General features: G+C 42.4%; 1 protein-coding gene across 2 annotated transcripts in view; it reads left to right on the top strand.

Moving 5' to 3' along the window:
• Positions 1-18,704, top strand: part of TBC1D22A (TBC1 domain family member 22A) — a 357,164-nt gene that overhangs the window by 84,132 nt on the left and 254,328 nt on the right. For both annotated transcript variants that reach the window (XM_074227261.1, XM_074227262.1), the window contains exon 7: positions 11,289-11,351. In XM_074227261.1, the coding sequence (XP_074083362.1) occupies positions 11,289-11,351 (63 nt within the window). The remainder of the gene's footprint in view (positions 1-11,288; positions 11,352-18,704) is intronic.

Below are 18,704 nucleotides of genomic sequence, written 5' to 3'. Positions count from 1 at the left end.
GAAAAACTCTTGTAAAACCTCCAGCCCAAGTATGATTATCTTAGAGAGTGACCACAGCTCTAGATAACGCCGGGTGCTTCCTGATGATGATGATGATGATGATGTTTGTCCTTTGTTCTCAAAGAAAACCATGACATCAGGGAGGTGATGCTATGACAAGCACATGGATCGGATTTGAGTTAGGGAGTGCTGTGCTAACTCACCAGCCTCACTTTCTCCTCCAGAGCCATCTGGTTCCTGTGATTAGAATCCGGACAACTGGAGATGACAAGTCAGGGTTAAGTGACTTGCTCAGGATTACAAAGCTAGTAAGAGTCAAGTGTCTGAGGCTGGATTCAAACTCGCGTCCTTCTGATTCTCAGGCTGGTGTGCAGAGCTTCCTGCTTCATCCAAGGCAGAAAAAGATACAAGGAAGAGGCCCCTTGTTTCTCTTCTTTGGGAGGAGGATGACCTGGCCAACTGTACACAGCAATGATAGTTCAGTGCCTGCTTTCCATCCTTCCACTTCTCTTTTGATTTTTTTTCTCTTTGAACATGTTCATTTCATTCTTTCCTGGTCCAAAAAATATTCTTCTTGACCAAGAAAATGGAAATAAGGTTGGAGAAGAGAGGGATATCTCCTCCTTGTAGTCTGTTCCTGTCCTCTGCAATTTTCCTCTTCCTTCAGGCTAATGAGAATCCAACTCTTCCTTGTCCTCTGTAGTCCTCACCAGCTTTGGAATCTGCCCTTACAGGACTGGCTTACCTTTTTTAAAGTTGCCGTGATTTATAATTGCACTTTTTTTGGTAAATGTTCTCCAAAATCCGAGTTGGTTTAGGAGTTTTCTTGGAATTACACTAGTTTCTTAAGACAGCTTTTCCTTTTCCTTTCTCATTGCCATCATCTGATACTTTTTGTGACATCAGAGTCTTGTTTTCCACAACTTCTTGTCTCTCTTGGATGAATTTAGCGTATAGGATTTTAGGCCATGAATTGAATCTAACCTTTCATTCTTCTAAAATCTGGAGTGCATGTTAGATTGAACTTGACTTTGCTGTCTTTCTTTGTCAGAAAAGCTCACCTGCACTGGTTACAGACCCTCAGTCTTGGCCTCATCTCCACTTTAGCTCAGTCATGCCCAGAATTGTTTCTTTCTCTATGCCTTGAGAAAGGAAATTGTGAAAAAGAAAAACTAGTCAGGACTATGAGCTCTCCTTCCTTTTGGAAGATTGATGAGATGGAGCAGCTCTCTAGAGGTTTCCCATGTATCAGTGCCATTCCTCTGTGACCCTCTGGTCTTCGCACCATTCTGGCTACATCTTGCCTACTTCCTTCTTTTGTCTAGGTGGTCTGTAGTTGACTGCAGAATTGCTTCTCTATTCTGGGGCATCAAGAACAGCCTTTCCACTATTGGGGTCTCTTCTGGATTCCTCTGCCAAGCCATGTGCGACTCTGTCCCCATGATGTGAAGTGCTCCTCCTGCCCTTTACTCAGTTCTGTTCTTTTGGAGTTCACTTTTCCAGGACTATACTCCAGCCATGATTTCCACCTCCCCAAGTCCCAGTGGCATCTACATATTTGTTTTTGCCAATTCACTGTTAATTTGCCATATTTTATGCAATTTCTGTGATGTTGTAGACCACACATCTTCTCTTGAGATATGACTTCCTGTTATGATAGCCCCTCCTGAACTTTTTTATTCTTATCATAACTTGGTACCAACCACACCCCACTGTTGGTACTTTATACTTTTCATCTGAACTTGCCTGGTGAGGTAGTAAGACTTTAATTATCAGCAGGTGCCATCAGTTAATTGTCCTTAATTCTCCAACTCCTGGAAGTGATATCTAATCAGTCAATTGATGGACCAGTCGATAAGCATTTCCTGGGTACCAGGCACTGTGCTGGGTTCTGGGGGTACAAAGCCAAGTTCTCTCCTTAATTGTCTTTTTTTTTTTTAAGGTTTTTGCAAGGCAAACAGGGTTAAGTGGCTTGCCCAAGGCCACACAGCTAGGTAATTATTAAGTGTCTGAGACTGGATATTAAGTGTCTGAGACGGATCTTAATTGTCTTAAGAAGAAGGTCTCTGGGCGGCTAGGTAGCGCAGTGAATAGAGCACCGGCCTTGGAGTCAGGAGTACCTTGCTTCAAATCCAACTTCAGACACTTAATAATTACCTAGCTGTGTGGCTTTGGGCAAGCCACTTAAGCCCATTGCCTTGAAAAAAAATCTAAAAAAAAAAAGGTCTCATGAAAGAGGCACCTCATCGTTGACCTAGAGTTGGGACAGCACCTCCTCTATCTTCAGCCTAGCTGGACTGAATGCCAGATACCCAGGTCCCATCTTGTGCCTGGTCTATGCTGGCTTGACTTTTCAGGGATGGAGAGAAACTGAGAAGAGGGTCTTTGGGGTCTGGGGAAGGTGGGAGCCCAGGTCCAGAGATGGGAAGGCCGGCCTCATGAGCGTGCCAGGACCATGGTGTGAGGCTGTCAGAGCTCCTCCTTTGGTGGCAGAATGCCTGAAGCTGCAAGGACACCCGTGACATAGACGAAGCTCTGTCACATCATTTTTCTTCTTAATGTGCCACACGGCAAATTAAATCGCTCACTTCCAGGATGGAACAGAGTAATGAGCAGAGTCAATTCTTTTCTATGTTTTAGTGCCCAATGGGATTTTTATTATTATCTTTTCAGAGGCACTTTTGGAAATTTCCAATCACCCTGAAGAGTTCAGGAGCCTCATAAAACCTCCTCAGCACTTTCTCTATTAAACAGTTGGTCAAAAATATTAGACTTTTCTTGAGTAGATTTCTGTGACACATGTAGCTCATTAATCTTTCTAAAAGTTGAGAGTAAAAATAACTTCTCAAATTAAAAGTGCAGGAGGGCATTGGGGGCAGGCAGCATGTAATGAATCCTGTTATTTGGACATGCTTAATTGGGTGTTAACTGTGGGGATGGCAGTGGGCTGTGTTTTAAGGCCTCTTAAGTCAGTTATCTTTTTCCCCATAACGATAGCCCTGCGTGGTTAACTGCCGGAGTGCGCGGCTGACTTGGTGCCAGCACGGCGGCGAGATGTGCGTGCGCAGTTGGCTGGGGTGGGCCTGGCCTGGGCGCAGAGCCGACTAGGCTGTTGTCTGGTGCTCATTTTCATTGGTATGAGTCGGACTAATAAAAAGTAGGAACCTCCAACCTGGCAATTTTTATCTCTTCAATTTTTATACTCCTTGAATTCTAAGTCTGAGCAACATTGAGATTTTTCAAAAGAGAAACAGGTTCATTTAGAAACATTTCAGTGACTTCTTCAGCTTCTTTGTTTCATCTGCTTCCTCAGCTTCTCTCTCTCTCTCTCTCCTCCTCCTCTTCTCCTTCTGCTTTCTCCTTTATTCTCACTAAGGTGTTTTCCTTTGGGCCTTTTCATTTTGTGTCTTTCCAATTTCTCCTCTGGTGAGGTCCCAGTGACTTCTGGGTGCATTTGCCATTATTTTCACTGCTTTGTCTAAGACAAAGGCCCATCTTCCTCCCCAACCAGGCCCTCCAGCTGCATGATTTCACCTATTCGATCAATCAGAAAGAATGAAATGCTCTTCTACATTAGGTGCTGGTCAAAGGCAAAACCAAACCAATTGCTAGCTCCTTGGAGCCCCAGAACAGCTGTTCTGTTCTTCCTTTGACAACTTGCCCTGCACCCTCCTTTACAGTCTTGTTTCTTGTCCTTTGATGTCCTCCAAGTAAGAGGTGGTCCAGATGAAGAGCATGAGACTCCTAAGTCTGGGAAGGGGAGCTGATTCAATATTTAAGATAAGAATAGTGTTAGGACTAAAGTCATTCACTGAGAGCTGAAGCTGGGGAGGATAACTGAGACTTGAGCAAACCTACCCTCATTCCCCCTGTCCCCACCCTTCACTGTTCTTCAGAAACAGTTCAGGCCATGTTCCCTCTTCTACCCTCTTCCTCATCTCCTGTCACTCAGGTAATTTTTTTGCCTCTCTTCTCCTTCACCCTTGTCTCATATGATATGGTGACCTGACTCCTGAACCAAGACTGACCCTTCTTCTTGCCCCTCCATCTCATTTCCTTCAACAGATTGCCCCTGTTGGCATCTCTTCCTGTCTATTGGCTCTTTTCCTACACCCTACAAGCATACTCCCTCCTCCAGAAAACTTACTTGAACCTTCCATCCCTGATAACCATACTCTTATTTCTCCTCTACTCTTTGTGGTTAAACTCCTAGAAAAGACATTTTTAATAGTTTCCATTTTCTCTCCTCTCATTTTCCTCTTAACTCCTCATCATTCCCCAAAACTGCATGCTCCAAAAGTGACCAATGATCTCTAGTCATTTCTTTAAGTATCTTTTTTTGTTTGTTTTTTTGCAAGGCAAATGAGGTTAAGTAGCTTGCCCAAGGCCACACAGCTAGGTAATTATTAAGTGTCTGCAGTCAGATTTGAATTCAGGTACTCCTGACTCCAGGGCTGGTGCTCTGTCCACTGCCTAGCAGCTCCTCTTACAGTCACTTCTTTTTGTTTTTATTTTTAAAATTTTATTTTTATTTTTATTTTTTAATTTAAATTTATTTTTTTATTAAAGATATTATTTGAGTTTTACATTTTTCCCCCAATCTTGCTTCCCTCCCCCCTCCCCCCCACAGAATGCACTCTGTCAGTCTTTACTTTGTTTCCATGTTGTACCTTGATCCAAATTGGGTGTGATGAAAGAGAAATCATATCCTTAAAGAGAAGTCTAAGAGGTAACAAGATCAGACAATAAGCTATCTGTTTTTTTTCTAATTTAAAGGGAATAGTCCTTGTACTTTGTTCAAACTCCACAGCTCCTTATCTGGATACAGCTGGCACTCTCCTTTGCAGACAGCCCAAAATTGTTCCCGATTGTTGCACTGATGGAAGGAGCAAGTCCTTCAAGCTTGAACATCACTCCCATGTTGCTGTTAGGGTGTACAGTGTTTTTCTGGTTCTGCTCATTTCACTCAGCATCAGTTCATGCAAATCCCTCCAGGTTTCCCTGAAATCCCGTCCCTCCTGGTTTCTAATAGAACAATAGTGTTCCATGACATACATATACCACTCAGTTGAAGGACATTTACTGGATTTCCAATTCTTTGCCACCACAAACAGGGCTGCTATAAATATTTTTGTACAAGTAATGTTTTTACCCTTTTTCCTCATCTCTTCAGGGTATAGACCCAGTACTGGTATTGCTGGGTCAAAGGGTATGTACATTTTTGTTGCCCTTTGGGCATAGTTCCAAATAGCTCTCCAGAAAGGTTGGATGAGTTCACAGCTCCACCAACAGTGTAATAGTGTTCCAGATTTCCCACATCCCTTCCAACAATGATCATTATCCTTCCTGGTCATACTGGCCAATCTGAGAGGTGTGAGGTAGTACCTCAGGGAAGCTTTAATTTTCATTTCTCTAATAATTAATGATTTAGAGCATTTTTTCATATGGCTATGGATTACTTTGATCTCCTCATCTGTAAATTGCCTTTGCATATCCTTTGACCATTTGTCAATTGGGGAATGGCTTTTTGTTTTAAAAATATGACTCAGTTCTCTATATTTTAGAAATGAGTCCTTTGTCAGAATCATTAGTTGTAAAGATTGTTTCCCAATTTCTACATTTCTTTTGATCTTGTTTACATTGGTTTTATCTGTGCAAAAGCTTTTTAATTTAATGTAATTGAAATCATCTAATTGGTTTTTGGTGATGTTCTCCCACTCTTCTTTAGTCATAAACTGTTCCCCTTTCCATAGATCTGACAGGTAGATTAGTCCTTGATCTTCTAATTTGCTTATAGTATTGTTTTTTATGTCTATGTCCTGTAACCATTTGGATCTTATCTTGGTAAAGGGTGTGAGGTATTGGTCTAATCTAAGTTTCTTCCATACTAACTTCCAATTATCCCAGCAATTTTTATTAAAGAGGGAGTTTTTATCCCAATGGCCGGACTCTTTGGGTTTATCAAACAGCAGATTATTATAATCATTTCCTGCTTTTACACCTAGTCTATTCCACTGGTCCACCACTCTATTTCTTAGCCAATACCAAACAGTTTTGATGACTGATGCTTTATAATATAATTTTAGATCTGGCAGGGCTAAGCCACCTTCTTTTGCACTTTTTTTTCATTAAGCTCCTGGCAATTCTTGACTTTTTATTTCTCCATATGAATTTACTTACAATTTTTTCTAACTCGTTAAAGTAATTTTTTGGAATTTTGATTGGTAGAGCACTAAACAGATAGTTTAGTTTTTGTAGAATTGTCATCTTTATTATATTAGCTCTACCTATCCATGAGCAGTTGATATTTACCTAGTTATTTAAATCTGATTTAATTTGTGTGAGAAGTGTTTTATAATTGTTTTCAAAAAAGATTCTGAGTCTGTCTTGGCAAATAGACTCCCAAATATTTTATGTTGTCTGAGGTTACTTTGAATTTTTTTTTATTAAAGATTTTATTTGAGTTTTGCAGTTTTTCCCCCAATATTACTTCCCTCCCCTCCAGAAAACAATGTCAGTCTTTACTTTGTTTCCATGTTGTACATTGATCCAAATTGAGTGTGATGAGAAATCATATCTTTAAGGAAGAAACAAAAAGTATAAGAGATAACAAGATCAGACAATAAGATATCAGTTTTTTTTTTTTTCTAAATTAAAGGGAATAGTCCTTGAACTTTGTTCAAACTCCATGGCTCTTTATCTGGATACAGATGGTATTCTCCATTGCAGATAGCCCCAAATTGTCCCTGATTCTTGCACTGATGGAATGAGTGAGTCCATCAAGGTTGATCATCACCCCCATGTTGCTGTTAGGGTATGCAGTGTTTTTTTTGGTTCTGCTCATCTCACTCGGCATCAGTTCATGCAAATCCCTCCAGGCTTCCCTGAATTCCCGTCCCTCCTGGTTTCTAATAGAACAATAGTGTTCCATGACTTAGACCACAGTTTGCTAAACCATTCCCCAGTTGAAGGACATTTACTTGATTTCCAATTCTTTGCCACCACAAACAGGGCTGCTATGAATATTTTCATACAAGTGATGTTTTTACCCTTTTTCATCATCTCTTCAGGGTATAGACCCAGGAGTGGTATTGCTGGATCAAAGGGTATGCACATTTTTGTTGCCCTTTAGGCGTAGTTCCAAATTTCTCTCCAGAAAGGTTGGATGAGTTCACAGATCCACCAACAGTGTAATAGTGACCCAGATTTCCCATAACAATGATCATTATCCTTTCTGGTCATATTGGCCAGTCTGAGAGGTGTGAGGTGGTACCTCAGAGAAGCTTTAATTTGCATTTCTCTAATAAGTAATGATTTAGAGCAATTTTTCATATGGCTATGGATTGCTTTGATCTCCTCATCTGTAAATTGCTTTTGCATATCCATTGACTATTTGTCAACTGGAGAATGGCTTTTTTAAAAATATGACTCAGTTCTCTGTATATTTTAGAAATGAGTCCTTTGTCAGAATTATTAGTTGTAAAGATTGTTTCCCAATTTACTACATTTCTTTTGATCTTGGTTACAAGTGGTTTTGTCTGCAAAAGCTTTTTAATTTAATGTAATCGAAATCATCTAATTTAGTTTTGGTGATATTCTTCATCTCATCCTTAGTCATAAACTACTCCCCTCTCCATAGATCAACAAGTAAACTAGTCCTTGATCTTCTAATTTGCATTTAATATTGTTTTTTATGTCTAAATCCTGTATCCATTTGGATCTTATCTTGGTATAGGGTGTGAGGTGTTGGTCTAATTCAAGTTTCTGCCATACTAACTTTCAATTTTCCCAGCAGTTTTTATTAAAGAGAGAGTTTTTATCCCAATAGCTGGACTCTTTGGGTTTTATCAAACAGGGTTTATCATAATCATCTCCTTCTATTGCACCTAGTGTATTCCACTGGTCTATCACTTTATTTCTTAGCCATTACCAAACAGTTTTGATGACTGATGCTTTATAATGTAATTTTAGGTCAGGTAGGGCTAAGCCCCCTTCTTTTGCACTGTTTTTCATTAAATCCCTGGAAATTCTTGACTTTTTCTCATTCATGTAATTTTCTGGAATTTTGATTGGTAGGGCACTAAACAGGTAGTTTAGTTTTGGTAAAAATTGTCATTTTTGTTATATTAGCTCCACCTATCCATGAACAGTTGATATTTGCCCAGTTATTTAAATCTGATTTAATTTGTGTGAGAAGTGTTTTATAATTGTTTTCAAAAAGTTTCTGAGTCTGTCTTGGCAAATAGATTCCCAGGTATTTTATATTGTCTATTGTCTGAGGTTACTTTGAATAGGATTTCTCTTTCTAGCTCTTCCTGTTGTATCTTGCTAGACATATATAGAAAAGTTGAGGATTTATGAGGGTTTATTTTATATCTTGGTACTTTGCTAAAATTGCTAATTGTTTCTAGTAGTTTTTTGGATGATTTCTTGGGATTCTCTTGGTAGACCATCATATCATCTAGCAGTCACTTCTAATGGCTTTTTTTCCTTCCTTAATTCTCCTAGACCTCCCTGCAGCCTTGGACATTGGATCGCTCTTTCTTCCTTGATCCCTTATTCTTTTTAGGTTTTCATGACAACTCTCCTGATTCCTTTCTTTCTCTGTCTCCAGATCCTGCCCTCAAACCATTGATGTTCCTCAGGGCTTTATCATGGACCCTCTTCTCTTCTTCTGCTATACATCTTCATGTGGTCACCTCTTCCACTCCTATCTTTATGTTGATGGCTCTCAGATCTTCCCATCAGACACCTCAAATGACATGACCAGTAGATATCTTAAACTCAACATGTTGAAAACAGAACTCAGGACCAATTTGATTTTTCAAAGCTCTCCTTCCTTTTCAGTTTTCAGTCTTGTGTCCCTGGCTGCAGGGATGACAGACTGGCCCTTGCCCGGTGCAGCCCCTACCCCAACCCCTGCATGTTTTAGTTCCAGATGTTCTTGTTGGCTCTATGTTCCCTCCACATCTATATCTGACATTCCTTCCTTCTTGACTGCTACAGGAAGCCGTTTCCAATTCTTCCTAATTTAATTTTCATGCCTTCCTGCTTTTTAATATTTCCTCCTTATCCTTACTTCTCTGTAGTTCATTTGTACATGTTAGTTTTCTTGTTGTCTTCTCTCGTCAGAGTCTGGGCTCTTTGAAGTCAGGGTCTAGTTCATCTTTTCTCTTTTTGTTCCTAGCATTGAGCTCTGAGCTGGACAAAGGGAGAGCCCTGGGGAATGCATTTTCTTCTCCCATTCCTTCATTCATTGAGTTGAACTTCATTTGATCCTTATTAGCTAGCTTGTTAAGTCAGTAAGTATTATTGTCCTCACCGGAGACCCAGAGAGATCCAGTGACTTATTGAAAGTCTGCTAGTCAGTATGTGGTGAAGGGAAGACTTGAGTTCAGTATGGACTAAGGACCTGAGCTCCTCCGACTCTACTTTGTGTCATAAATCCTTGCATCAGAATTCTGAGAAGGATGGAGTTCCCATTGATGGTTTGCCCTTTCCTAGCTGTGTGACTTCCCCCCTCTCTGGGTCTTAATTTTGTCATCTGGAAGATAAAGAGCTTGAGGGATGATCTCCCTGGGAGTTTCAGACTACTGCTTCCACCCAGCCTGCTCTTCTCATCTTTGAGTCAGTGTTCAGCTGCTCCTTCACAGAGATTTACAAACACTCCTTTTGAAGAATTTACTGGATTTGGTAAAGATGGTGAATAGGGGAGAAAAATGCTTTCTTCTATGGTGGGAAAAACTGTCACTACAAAAAACTTGTGTACCATTGTTACACAAGAATTCCTCCAGCTCATGTCAGAGGCTAGAAATCAATGTTTACTAATTGCTATGGATTGTGTTACTAAAAGGCCCAAAGCCTACTCTCCTAATTGGGAAACAACTATTGCTTTTCCCCCACCTTGTCTGAGAACAGTGTCTGGGATGCTGTCCAGTCAAACAGGGAGCAAACCTGACAGTGACAACCACACTTAACAGTGCTTGCTGGGCCCCAGGTAGGCTGTGTTGGGGCCTGTGCTCTGTGCCCTGGGCCTACTGGGGATTTGTTGTCTTGTTGATGAGGAAAGCACACAACATTGATAAAGCGCCTCCTATCTGACCACATTGTGCTTGGGCTTGCCTGCCCTGCTTTGCTCCTTCGTAGCTCTGTGATCTTGTTGAGATTTAATTTCCTCATATCTCAAATGAACTAGTTCAGCTGGTTGCCCTCTGAGTCTCCTAGCAGCTACTTGAGGTACAGAGTTCAGAGTAAACACTGAGCTTGCCTTCAGGATGTTTCTAATTTCATCGGGTCCTGTGATACTTGGGTAGTCAATGACATGGTGACACTGATAAGAGGCAGTGGTATCGTTCAGTCGTGTCTGACTCTCTGTGACCATGTTTGGAGTTTTCTTGGCAGAGCTACCTGGAGTACCTTTTCCAGCTGATTTTGCAGATGAGGAAATTGAGGCACAGAGAGTTAAGTGACTGTGCACTGGGGCCCCCTAGCTGCCCCTTTAAAAGTTCATGGCAGGAATACTACAGCCTCTGGTTTCTCTAGTCTTCCAGGTTTTTATAAAGCACTTGCTTGCCAAACTTCTACAAGATAACTATCTGGAATACTAGCCTCATTTTACATATGAGGAGAATAAGGTTCACCTCACTAGTGAGTGTCAGCATCAAGTCCTGACTCCACATCCAGGCTTCTTTGGATAGTCTCACCTGACCCTATGTCTAAGTGGAGCAGAGGACTTACAGCAATGTGATTTGATGAAGATTCAAAGGAAATGGATTGTATTTGTGGCCCACCTACATCACATGCAAAGGGGTGGAGAACAACTGGGCAGCTCTGGCAAGTCCTTTAGCCTCTCTGTTGTCAGGAAGCTATCGAGCAAGGGCTACTCAACTGGGGTCATCTGGGAGGACTTTATGTGATGGTGATCATGAAGGTGCTGGGCTGGGAGGACCCTTTTCTCGGTCAGGGGTTGTCCAGGACTGAGCATTTTAGATTCTTCCCTGCCATGTGGCATGCTGCTCTGGGGGTGCCTTCTCCTTCTGAGAATTTATTTTGATGTAAATAAAGGAATAGTTACATCCCCAAAGTGAATGGGTGGTTGTGAGCAGGAGTTCAGTCTTAGTTCAAACTGAGTGGTTGCTTTTTCCTTTCCCATATGTTTGATCTCATTCTGAACTGGGGGATGAGGTGACAGCGTGGGAGCTGTTTACTGGCACTTTTCTTGTTGACTCTTCTCTAGGAGGTTCTGGGACCTTGCTGGGTGCACTCACTCTGCTCTCTTTCCTCACCAGATCCACATTGACATCCCCCGCATGAGTCCGGAGACATTAATCCTGCAGCCCAAAGTGACTGAGGTAAGAGCTCTTTTTGGCCAGCCTTGTTGGCAGTGGCTGCACCAGATCCTGCTTTGACTTGACTGGAATGAGTCAAAGTCTCACGAGAATGATGATTGCTAACAACTGACTAGTGTTTAGAGGGCATCTTCTCTGGGCCAAGCTAGACAGAGTGCTTCTCACGGTTCTCATTTGATTAATGGTCAAAGGAAGATTTAAGAAAACATCAAAGCTATCAATAATCCCTTGAAAAATGCTCAAAATAGCTATTGATTAGGGAAATGCAAATTAAGCCAACTCTCAATTTCACATCTATCAGATTGACTAACATGACAGCAAAGGAAAATGACATGCTGGAGGGGATGTAGAAAAATAGGGACACTGCGGGCCAACAGTTTTGGAGAACAATTTGGAACTAGCCCAGCAGATTATAAACTTTGACCCTTTGACCCAGCATTAGGTCAATACCTAGGTCTGTATTCCAAATCGATCAAAGAAAAGGGAAAAGGGTCTAAATGTAGAAAACTATTTAGAAAAGCTCTTTTTTGTAGTGTACAGAATTGGAAATTGAGAGGATGTCCATCATTTGAGGAACAGCTTAACAATTGTGGTATATGAACATGATGGGGTGCTATTATTGTGTATGAAATGATGAGCAAGATGCTGGCAGAAAAACCTGGAAAGCTATATATGAATGAACACAGAGGGAAGTGAGCGGAACCGGGAGAAGATTGTGCACAGTCACAACAATATAGTACTGGGTCTGGTTGTGGAAGGATTAGCTCCTCCAATAAGGATTGTGATCCAAGACACTGCCAAAGAACCCACGATGCAAAATGCTCTCCACCTCCAGAGAGAGAACTCATGGATTCTGAGTGTACATTGAAGCAGGTTTTTGGGGTTTTTTTCCACTTTATTTTTCTTTCCTCTTTTTGGGGGTGGGTGGGTGGAGAGAGCCACATGACTAATAATGAATCTCATAATTCTTGCCTTCTCCTTGGGTGAGGAGGGGGTTGGAGGGAAGGAGAGATTTTGGAACTCAAAATAAAAAACTGAAAAAATGAAGATGATTGAAAAGGAGGTGGCAGGAGGGCAGGGATGCATGGAGAAGGGGTAGATTGCAAGATTTCTAGTGGAGGAGACTGGAGGGAATGAATCTACTCTCATCTGCACATTGAGGGTGGGAAAGACTGATGAAAATGTGCAGAGAGAGTGTGTAGGCTTGCCCCAGGGTTTTCCTGGAGCAGACCACATCTATGCCCATTTCATCATAGGTGTTTCACCTGACTTGTTTCTTGCCTGGATCCTTCTGGGTCCTGATTGGCTCTCCAAGGTGTCTTCTCTCCTCCCAAATGTGTGTCACATGTAGGTTGGTCAAGCATGCCCTCCCTGGGGTTTACCAAGCCTGGGTACCTAGTGGGCTCCCTTTCAGACCTCCTTGGAAGCCAGTGTTGACAACTTTGGGCCTGGTGCCTCAGCTTGTGTGTCACCTCATTCTGTCCTTTCTATGTTTTGCCCCCAAAAGGAGCATGCCCACATCCACATTCTGTCATCTGCTGTTGTAGTGATGCTTTCAGAAGAGGAAATAGAACTCAGAGCCCCTAGTACTCATTGATCTTTGGGGAATGTGCCTAGGACTCTACCTATGAATGTGCTTTTTCTGTCATGTGATCCCTTTGTAAAAGTCCGTAGAAGAAAATGGTCACATTTGAGTGAAAGAACATTCTGCAATGCCACAGGTGCTGGTGCCTGGGCCCCGTTCCTCTTCCCAGAGGAGTCACTGAGGATGCATGTGCATGAAGACAGGTGAGCTCGACACCAGCAAACTCCAGAGAAACCAGGGGTAGGCAGGACCTCAGGGACCATTTTCCTCTTGAAACTGTGGAAAGGCAGGAGCTCCCAGCTTTCTGGAACTATGAGGCTAGCTGAGCTTTGCTGGGCCTACCTCTCTGGTCCAACCATCTGTTACTCAGGAGTGCCCCTCCTGAGGCTTGTTCTCCAGTAGCTTCCTCTTAGGGTCAAATGATGGCCGTTTGAAAGGTCTGTGCTCCCTGTCCTCCCAGGCTGTCTTCCATCTCTTGAATAATCCATCGTTCAATTCTAATTCCTCATGGGACTGCATATCTTCTCCAGGTTGCAGATTTACTGTAGAAATAATGTCATAAGCACCAATTGGCATCCAGGAAAGATGTGTGATTCATGCAAACTGGCAAAAGCTGAGGAATGAATTATATGAGCGAAAGTCTTTTCATGAGGAAAATTAAATAATGAGACACAGCTTACTTCTTTTCCTAGAAACTTTGATTGAAACCTTCCAGGTCATTGTTCTCTGATTATGTTTGGAATTTGCTTCACAGTGCTTCCCCATGATTTCATGAACCCAAGTTTGGAATTGGGGGAGTGGGTTTTTATTTCTTATGTAGAATCCTGATCGCTTCCATCCATATCTCCCTTGGTTGGCTGTCTTAATGATCGTGCTCTTAGAGGCCTCCTTTTTATTATTGATGAGGTCATGGACTCAGGGAGGAAAGTGACTCCCCAAGGGTCAGCCACGCAGGCGCTAAAGGTTAGTGAGACCTTTGACCTTCACCCTTCTCCCCACTCCCCCTCCTATTTCTATGGCAACTTTCAGCCTGTTTCCTAAAGGGAGAAAGGGAGAAATGTGTGAGGAAAATGAGGGATCTGTGAATGTATTTTGTTTACCTCCTTTTAATTTAACACATTCTTTGTGATGCCTTGCTGAACCAGTACACTGAATTCTTGGAATTCCTACATGCTAAATTTAGAGACTGGCACTTGGATCTTTGGGGCCCAACTTATCTGTCCCCTTATCTCAAAGAAAAGTCTGCCTTGCAGAAGCTGGATGCCCCTCCCCCCCAGTGCTGAAGTGGAAGAGCATTGAAAGGAAGGCTGCCTGTCTGGCACCCACCCTGCCCCATGGCATTCCCTTCCCTCCTGACATCTCCTTCATTACCTCAGTTCAAGGTCCACTCTCCCTGCCCCCCTGCAGGTCACCTTTGGTTTCGATACCTGTCTTCCTGCTCCTAACTGTCTAGGCATATTCTTCCCTGACTGCCATGTTTTCTTAAATCCCCAGGGTCCTATTAGATCTTGTATCTCCAAAGAAGGATTATGCCAGCTCTCTTAGACTTCAGCCTTTGAGCTGACAGAATATTTCATATGGTGTCAGCATCACGGGGGTCTGTTTACAGATGAAGAACAAGCAGGGCACTAAGGAAAAGGGGTCTGTACAAACCTCTCAACTGGTCCATGATAACTTCTTCTCCCTGGCCACTTTGGCTTTTGACTGGCTGTGGGAGGGCATTTTCACAGATACACTTTCCAATACCTGATCTGACTGTTTCACCATTCTCAAATGAATCATTTTTATATTTAGTGAGCATCAGCCTTAGGAAATACTGGTGCTCTGGGGGTAGGACGTGAGCTTGAATTTTACTAAGGCTTTGGTATTTTGGGCCATTTGAAATTGTTACATGGACAGAGATGTAGTTAATTCACCAGACAAAGATTAGACAGGGGATACAGAGGTCAAAAAAAAAAAAGAACTTTCCATTCCCCATTATTCCTATTACCAGAGCTGGCTCAGGGTAGATGGGAGCAGACCAGAAATTTTTTCTGTCACATGGGGCCACATGGGTGACCCTCACTTTCTTTTTTTAATCAGATTTTTTTCTAATTAATAAACATTTCTTTCCTCTTTCTCACTTTTCCTCCATTAAAAAAAAGAAAAAGAAAAAACCCTGAGCTCAAATGATGGAATCTAGGAAAGCAAATTTCCATGTTGGTCCTCTAGAGCAAGTGGACCTCATCCTATAGATGTAGTCCTCCTCTCTGTCAGGAGGTAAGTGTTCTCCTTCATCCCCGACTTTCTGGAATCTTGGTTGATCATTGTACTGATCAGTTCTCAATCTTAAACTAGTCTTCTGTCCAGTCTTCTTATCATATACATTGTTCTGCTGGTTCTACTCCCCTCTGTTAGACCATACAAATCTTCCTTGGTTTCTCTGAAAACCCTCCCCTTCCTCATTTCTCACATCAGCACAGAATTCCATCATAATCCCATCCCATTGTCCATTTGATGGACATGCCCTCAGTGTCCAATTCTTTTGTCACCACCATAAAGCTACTAGAAATATATTTGTACATGTGACCTCTTTCTTTCTTAGGATTTTTGTTTGGTCTCTTTGGGGTGGAGCCCTGGTAAATACTTAATGTCTTCTTCCCTCTTTTTGGGCAGGATGGTGGAAAAGGAGGAGGATTACTTTTTAAAAAATGATTCTGTCAATTGGAGCGGATCATTCTGGACAGACTGATAGGATTTTTTTGGGGGGGGGAGGGAATAAAATGTTTTTTCTTCAAGATTCAAATTCTAAAATTAATGAAGCCTATTTGTGCTCTTGCTGGCCTATCAAGGCACCTACTGTTCAGTGATTTGAGGACAGAATAAGGATTGGAAATTAGCACAATTTTAATGAGGTGAATGAACTGTTGATCCATTTGATTCCCCAACAAATGGAATGGTTGAAGTGTAAATTACAAACTGAACAGGAAATCATCGCTTGGTCTATGAAAGTGTGGTGTGATTAATTAGGATGGAGCCCGGGAAGAGGCCCCAAGTGTTTTCTCCTTAGTGTTCAGTGCATTTCCAGATATGATGGTTGCATTCTGGGCTGCACTCCATTGCCTTTATCGGGTGCTCTCATCTCACCTTGTGGGAAGATTCTTTGGTTTATGTGACCCCCCTGCCAAACCACACACATCTTCTGGCTACAGAGTAGTATAGATTCTGCGCATCCTTACAGCAGAACGATAGTTTCTGTTGTCTAAAATAAGATCGTGCTTTATAAAGCACTCGGCAACCCTTCATGTGTCATAGAAGTGATAACTACTGTTATTCTCTTATTACAGAAATTATATTGTACAGTGCTTTATGTGAAGGCTTAAGCAGTGTTCCTAATGAGAGAATTGTGCAGTTTTTAAATGCCTGAATCACCCTTTATCTTCTTTTGCCTTATCTTGGAAGTGGCTATAACCTCAGTCTTGATCTATCGTCTTTCTGAGTCGGCCAAGATCGCCACTCTCCTTATATCCTTCAGGAGTCTTGCTAGTGGTCCCCTGTGCAGGCCACAGCAGAGGTCAGCCTTCTAAGGAGGACAGACAGGCAGACCTACTAGGATAAAGATACTGTTTTAGACTGGGGAATGTCAGGTCACTCCCATTTTTCATGACTTCCGAAGAGCTGGTTGTTTCTTTCTTTCTCCCTTTTCTGACATAGTCAGCCTTCCAGTTCTTAGGTAGAGCATGCTTTTGAGTCATAAGCTAGTGACCTACTTTGTGGTGATGCTCCTTTTGGGCATGGTGGAATGTGTACTTGTCTTGGTGTGAGATGACCTGGATTTACAGGCTGCCTCTGTCACCACCTGTGCAACCTTGTGCAGGCACCTCTCCTCTTTGGACCCTCATGGATTGAGCTTGGTGGTTTCTAAGGTCCCTAGGATCTCTGACCTCACCATGCCTGTTCTGAAGTTCTCTAGGCTCCACCAGAAATGCTCCCTCACCTTAGGAGATGAGTTGTCATCACCATCTCTCGAGGGATCAGTGAATACCAAGTGACTTCCCCACAAGATTCTTTTCAAAGAATGCCAAGGGTGGATTGTTATCAATGAATTGACTTTTGCCACTCAGGCAAGAAAATCAAGAATCTACAGAATTTTAATGGCTAATGATAGTCCGGAAGGATTCAGTCTTTGAACACCTCTGTGTGTTTGTAAAACACATCCCTTTCTTTTGAGCATTCTTCCATTATTCTTTATTCGGCAGATAACATCACTGTTTAAGCAGACAGCACATTCATTTAAATGTGAGTTAATGCACTGTGACTGAGATCTTTCCCCTCTAATTCTATTATGGAGGAAAGCGATATTGCTTATACTTTCTAATTGCTAAAATTCCATGGGGATGTGTTGTCTTAGTGACTTTCCCTCTAATTTGTGACTTCTGCTTCTAGTGGGTGAAGAGTTCAAAAGGAGGGTCAGAATTTGCAGTGGTGTGCACAGTATAGTCCCGGTGTCCTTTTCTCCAGCTTCTCTCACTTTGCCCTTACCACAGATCTAGGAGGGAGGGAGGGAGGACAGGGCTGAGAAAGCAGCCCATTCTTCATATGAAGAAAGTGAGAGGGAAGAGACAGGAAGGCCCCTCTCTTCGCCCCAGCTTTGGGCTCGACTGACTATATACATGATATATGTGATCTCTACCTGAGTAGTGGGTCCTGTGTTTGAGAAGCCAGGACTAATGTCTGTGAAATAAGAAATGGCTGAAATCCAAGGACTTCCCCCTTTGTATGGGTTGAGCCCAAGTGCCAGCAGAATATACAGAAGGTCTTCTGCTAGGGAGAGGCTTGCTGAGTAGGACCCCCCCTCCTTGGAGGTCTTTGGGCAGAGACTGGGTGATCTCTTGTTAGGAATTTTAAGGCCAAGATTCCTTAGGTGAATGGATTGCATAGGTGGCCAATGAGGTTCCATTGATTTGGTGTGATTAGTGAATATGATTTGTGACTTAGTTGGATAAGGCTCCTAGAGGTATGATTTATATTGGGTTTTAAAGGATAGGCAATTTTGGGACAAAGAAGACAGGTGAGGACATTCTGAAGAGAGAGAGAGAGAGAGAGAGAGAGAGAGAGAGAGAGAGAGAGTGTGTGTGTGTGTGTGTGTGTGTGTGTGTGTGTGTGTGTGTGTGTGTGTGTGTGTGTGTGTGTGTGTGTGTGTGTGTGTGTGTGTGTGTGTGTGTTGGGGGAGGTATTTGAGGGGAGGAAGGGCTAAGCTTTTAGGATGAATGGGACAAGAGCCCAGCAAAATTTATCCTGGGAAGATTGAATGATGGTAAGATGGTGGTTGGTTTCGAGGGTCATCAATAAGAAGGGAGTTGCTGGGGCTGTTTTCCAGGCCCTTTCTTTAACTTCTCTTTATCCCATTTTGCACACTCTTTTCCATCCCATTTCATCTCATTCCTTCATTCCTTTCTGATTTGTTGTGACTTGACAGGAGAGCACAGAGCCACTGGGTTCTGAAAGACCAGTTTATTATCTTGATTTCTTGTCTTCCTCCTCTTGTGACTTTTTCTGGTCACTGGCCTCCAGCAATCTTTGTGTTCCTGGAGGATCAGCAGCTGCCACTGCCCCTCTCCCTGCCATCTGAGTGGGTTTTCTGCCCTGTGGCGAGCCCACTTTGGGAGGTGACCCACAGCCAGACCTACATGCTTTGGGGACTCTCAGATTCTGACTGGTTGATAGAGGAGGGTAGGCCTTCGCCCTCAGCCTATTTGGTTAGAATTCCCAGTCATCCAGAAACTGGATTT

This window comes from Macrotis lagotis, chromosome 2, assembly GCF_037893015.1.
Source record: "Macrotis lagotis isolate mMagLag1 chromosome 2, bilby.v1.9.chrom.fasta, whole genome shotgun sequence".
Classification (NCBI taxonomy): domain Eukaryota; kingdom Metazoa; phylum Chordata; class Mammalia; order Peramelemorphia; family Peramelidae; genus Macrotis; species Macrotis lagotis.
Note: the sequence above shows the minus strand (reverse complement) of the source record. Positions and strands in the feature narration are given on the sequence as shown.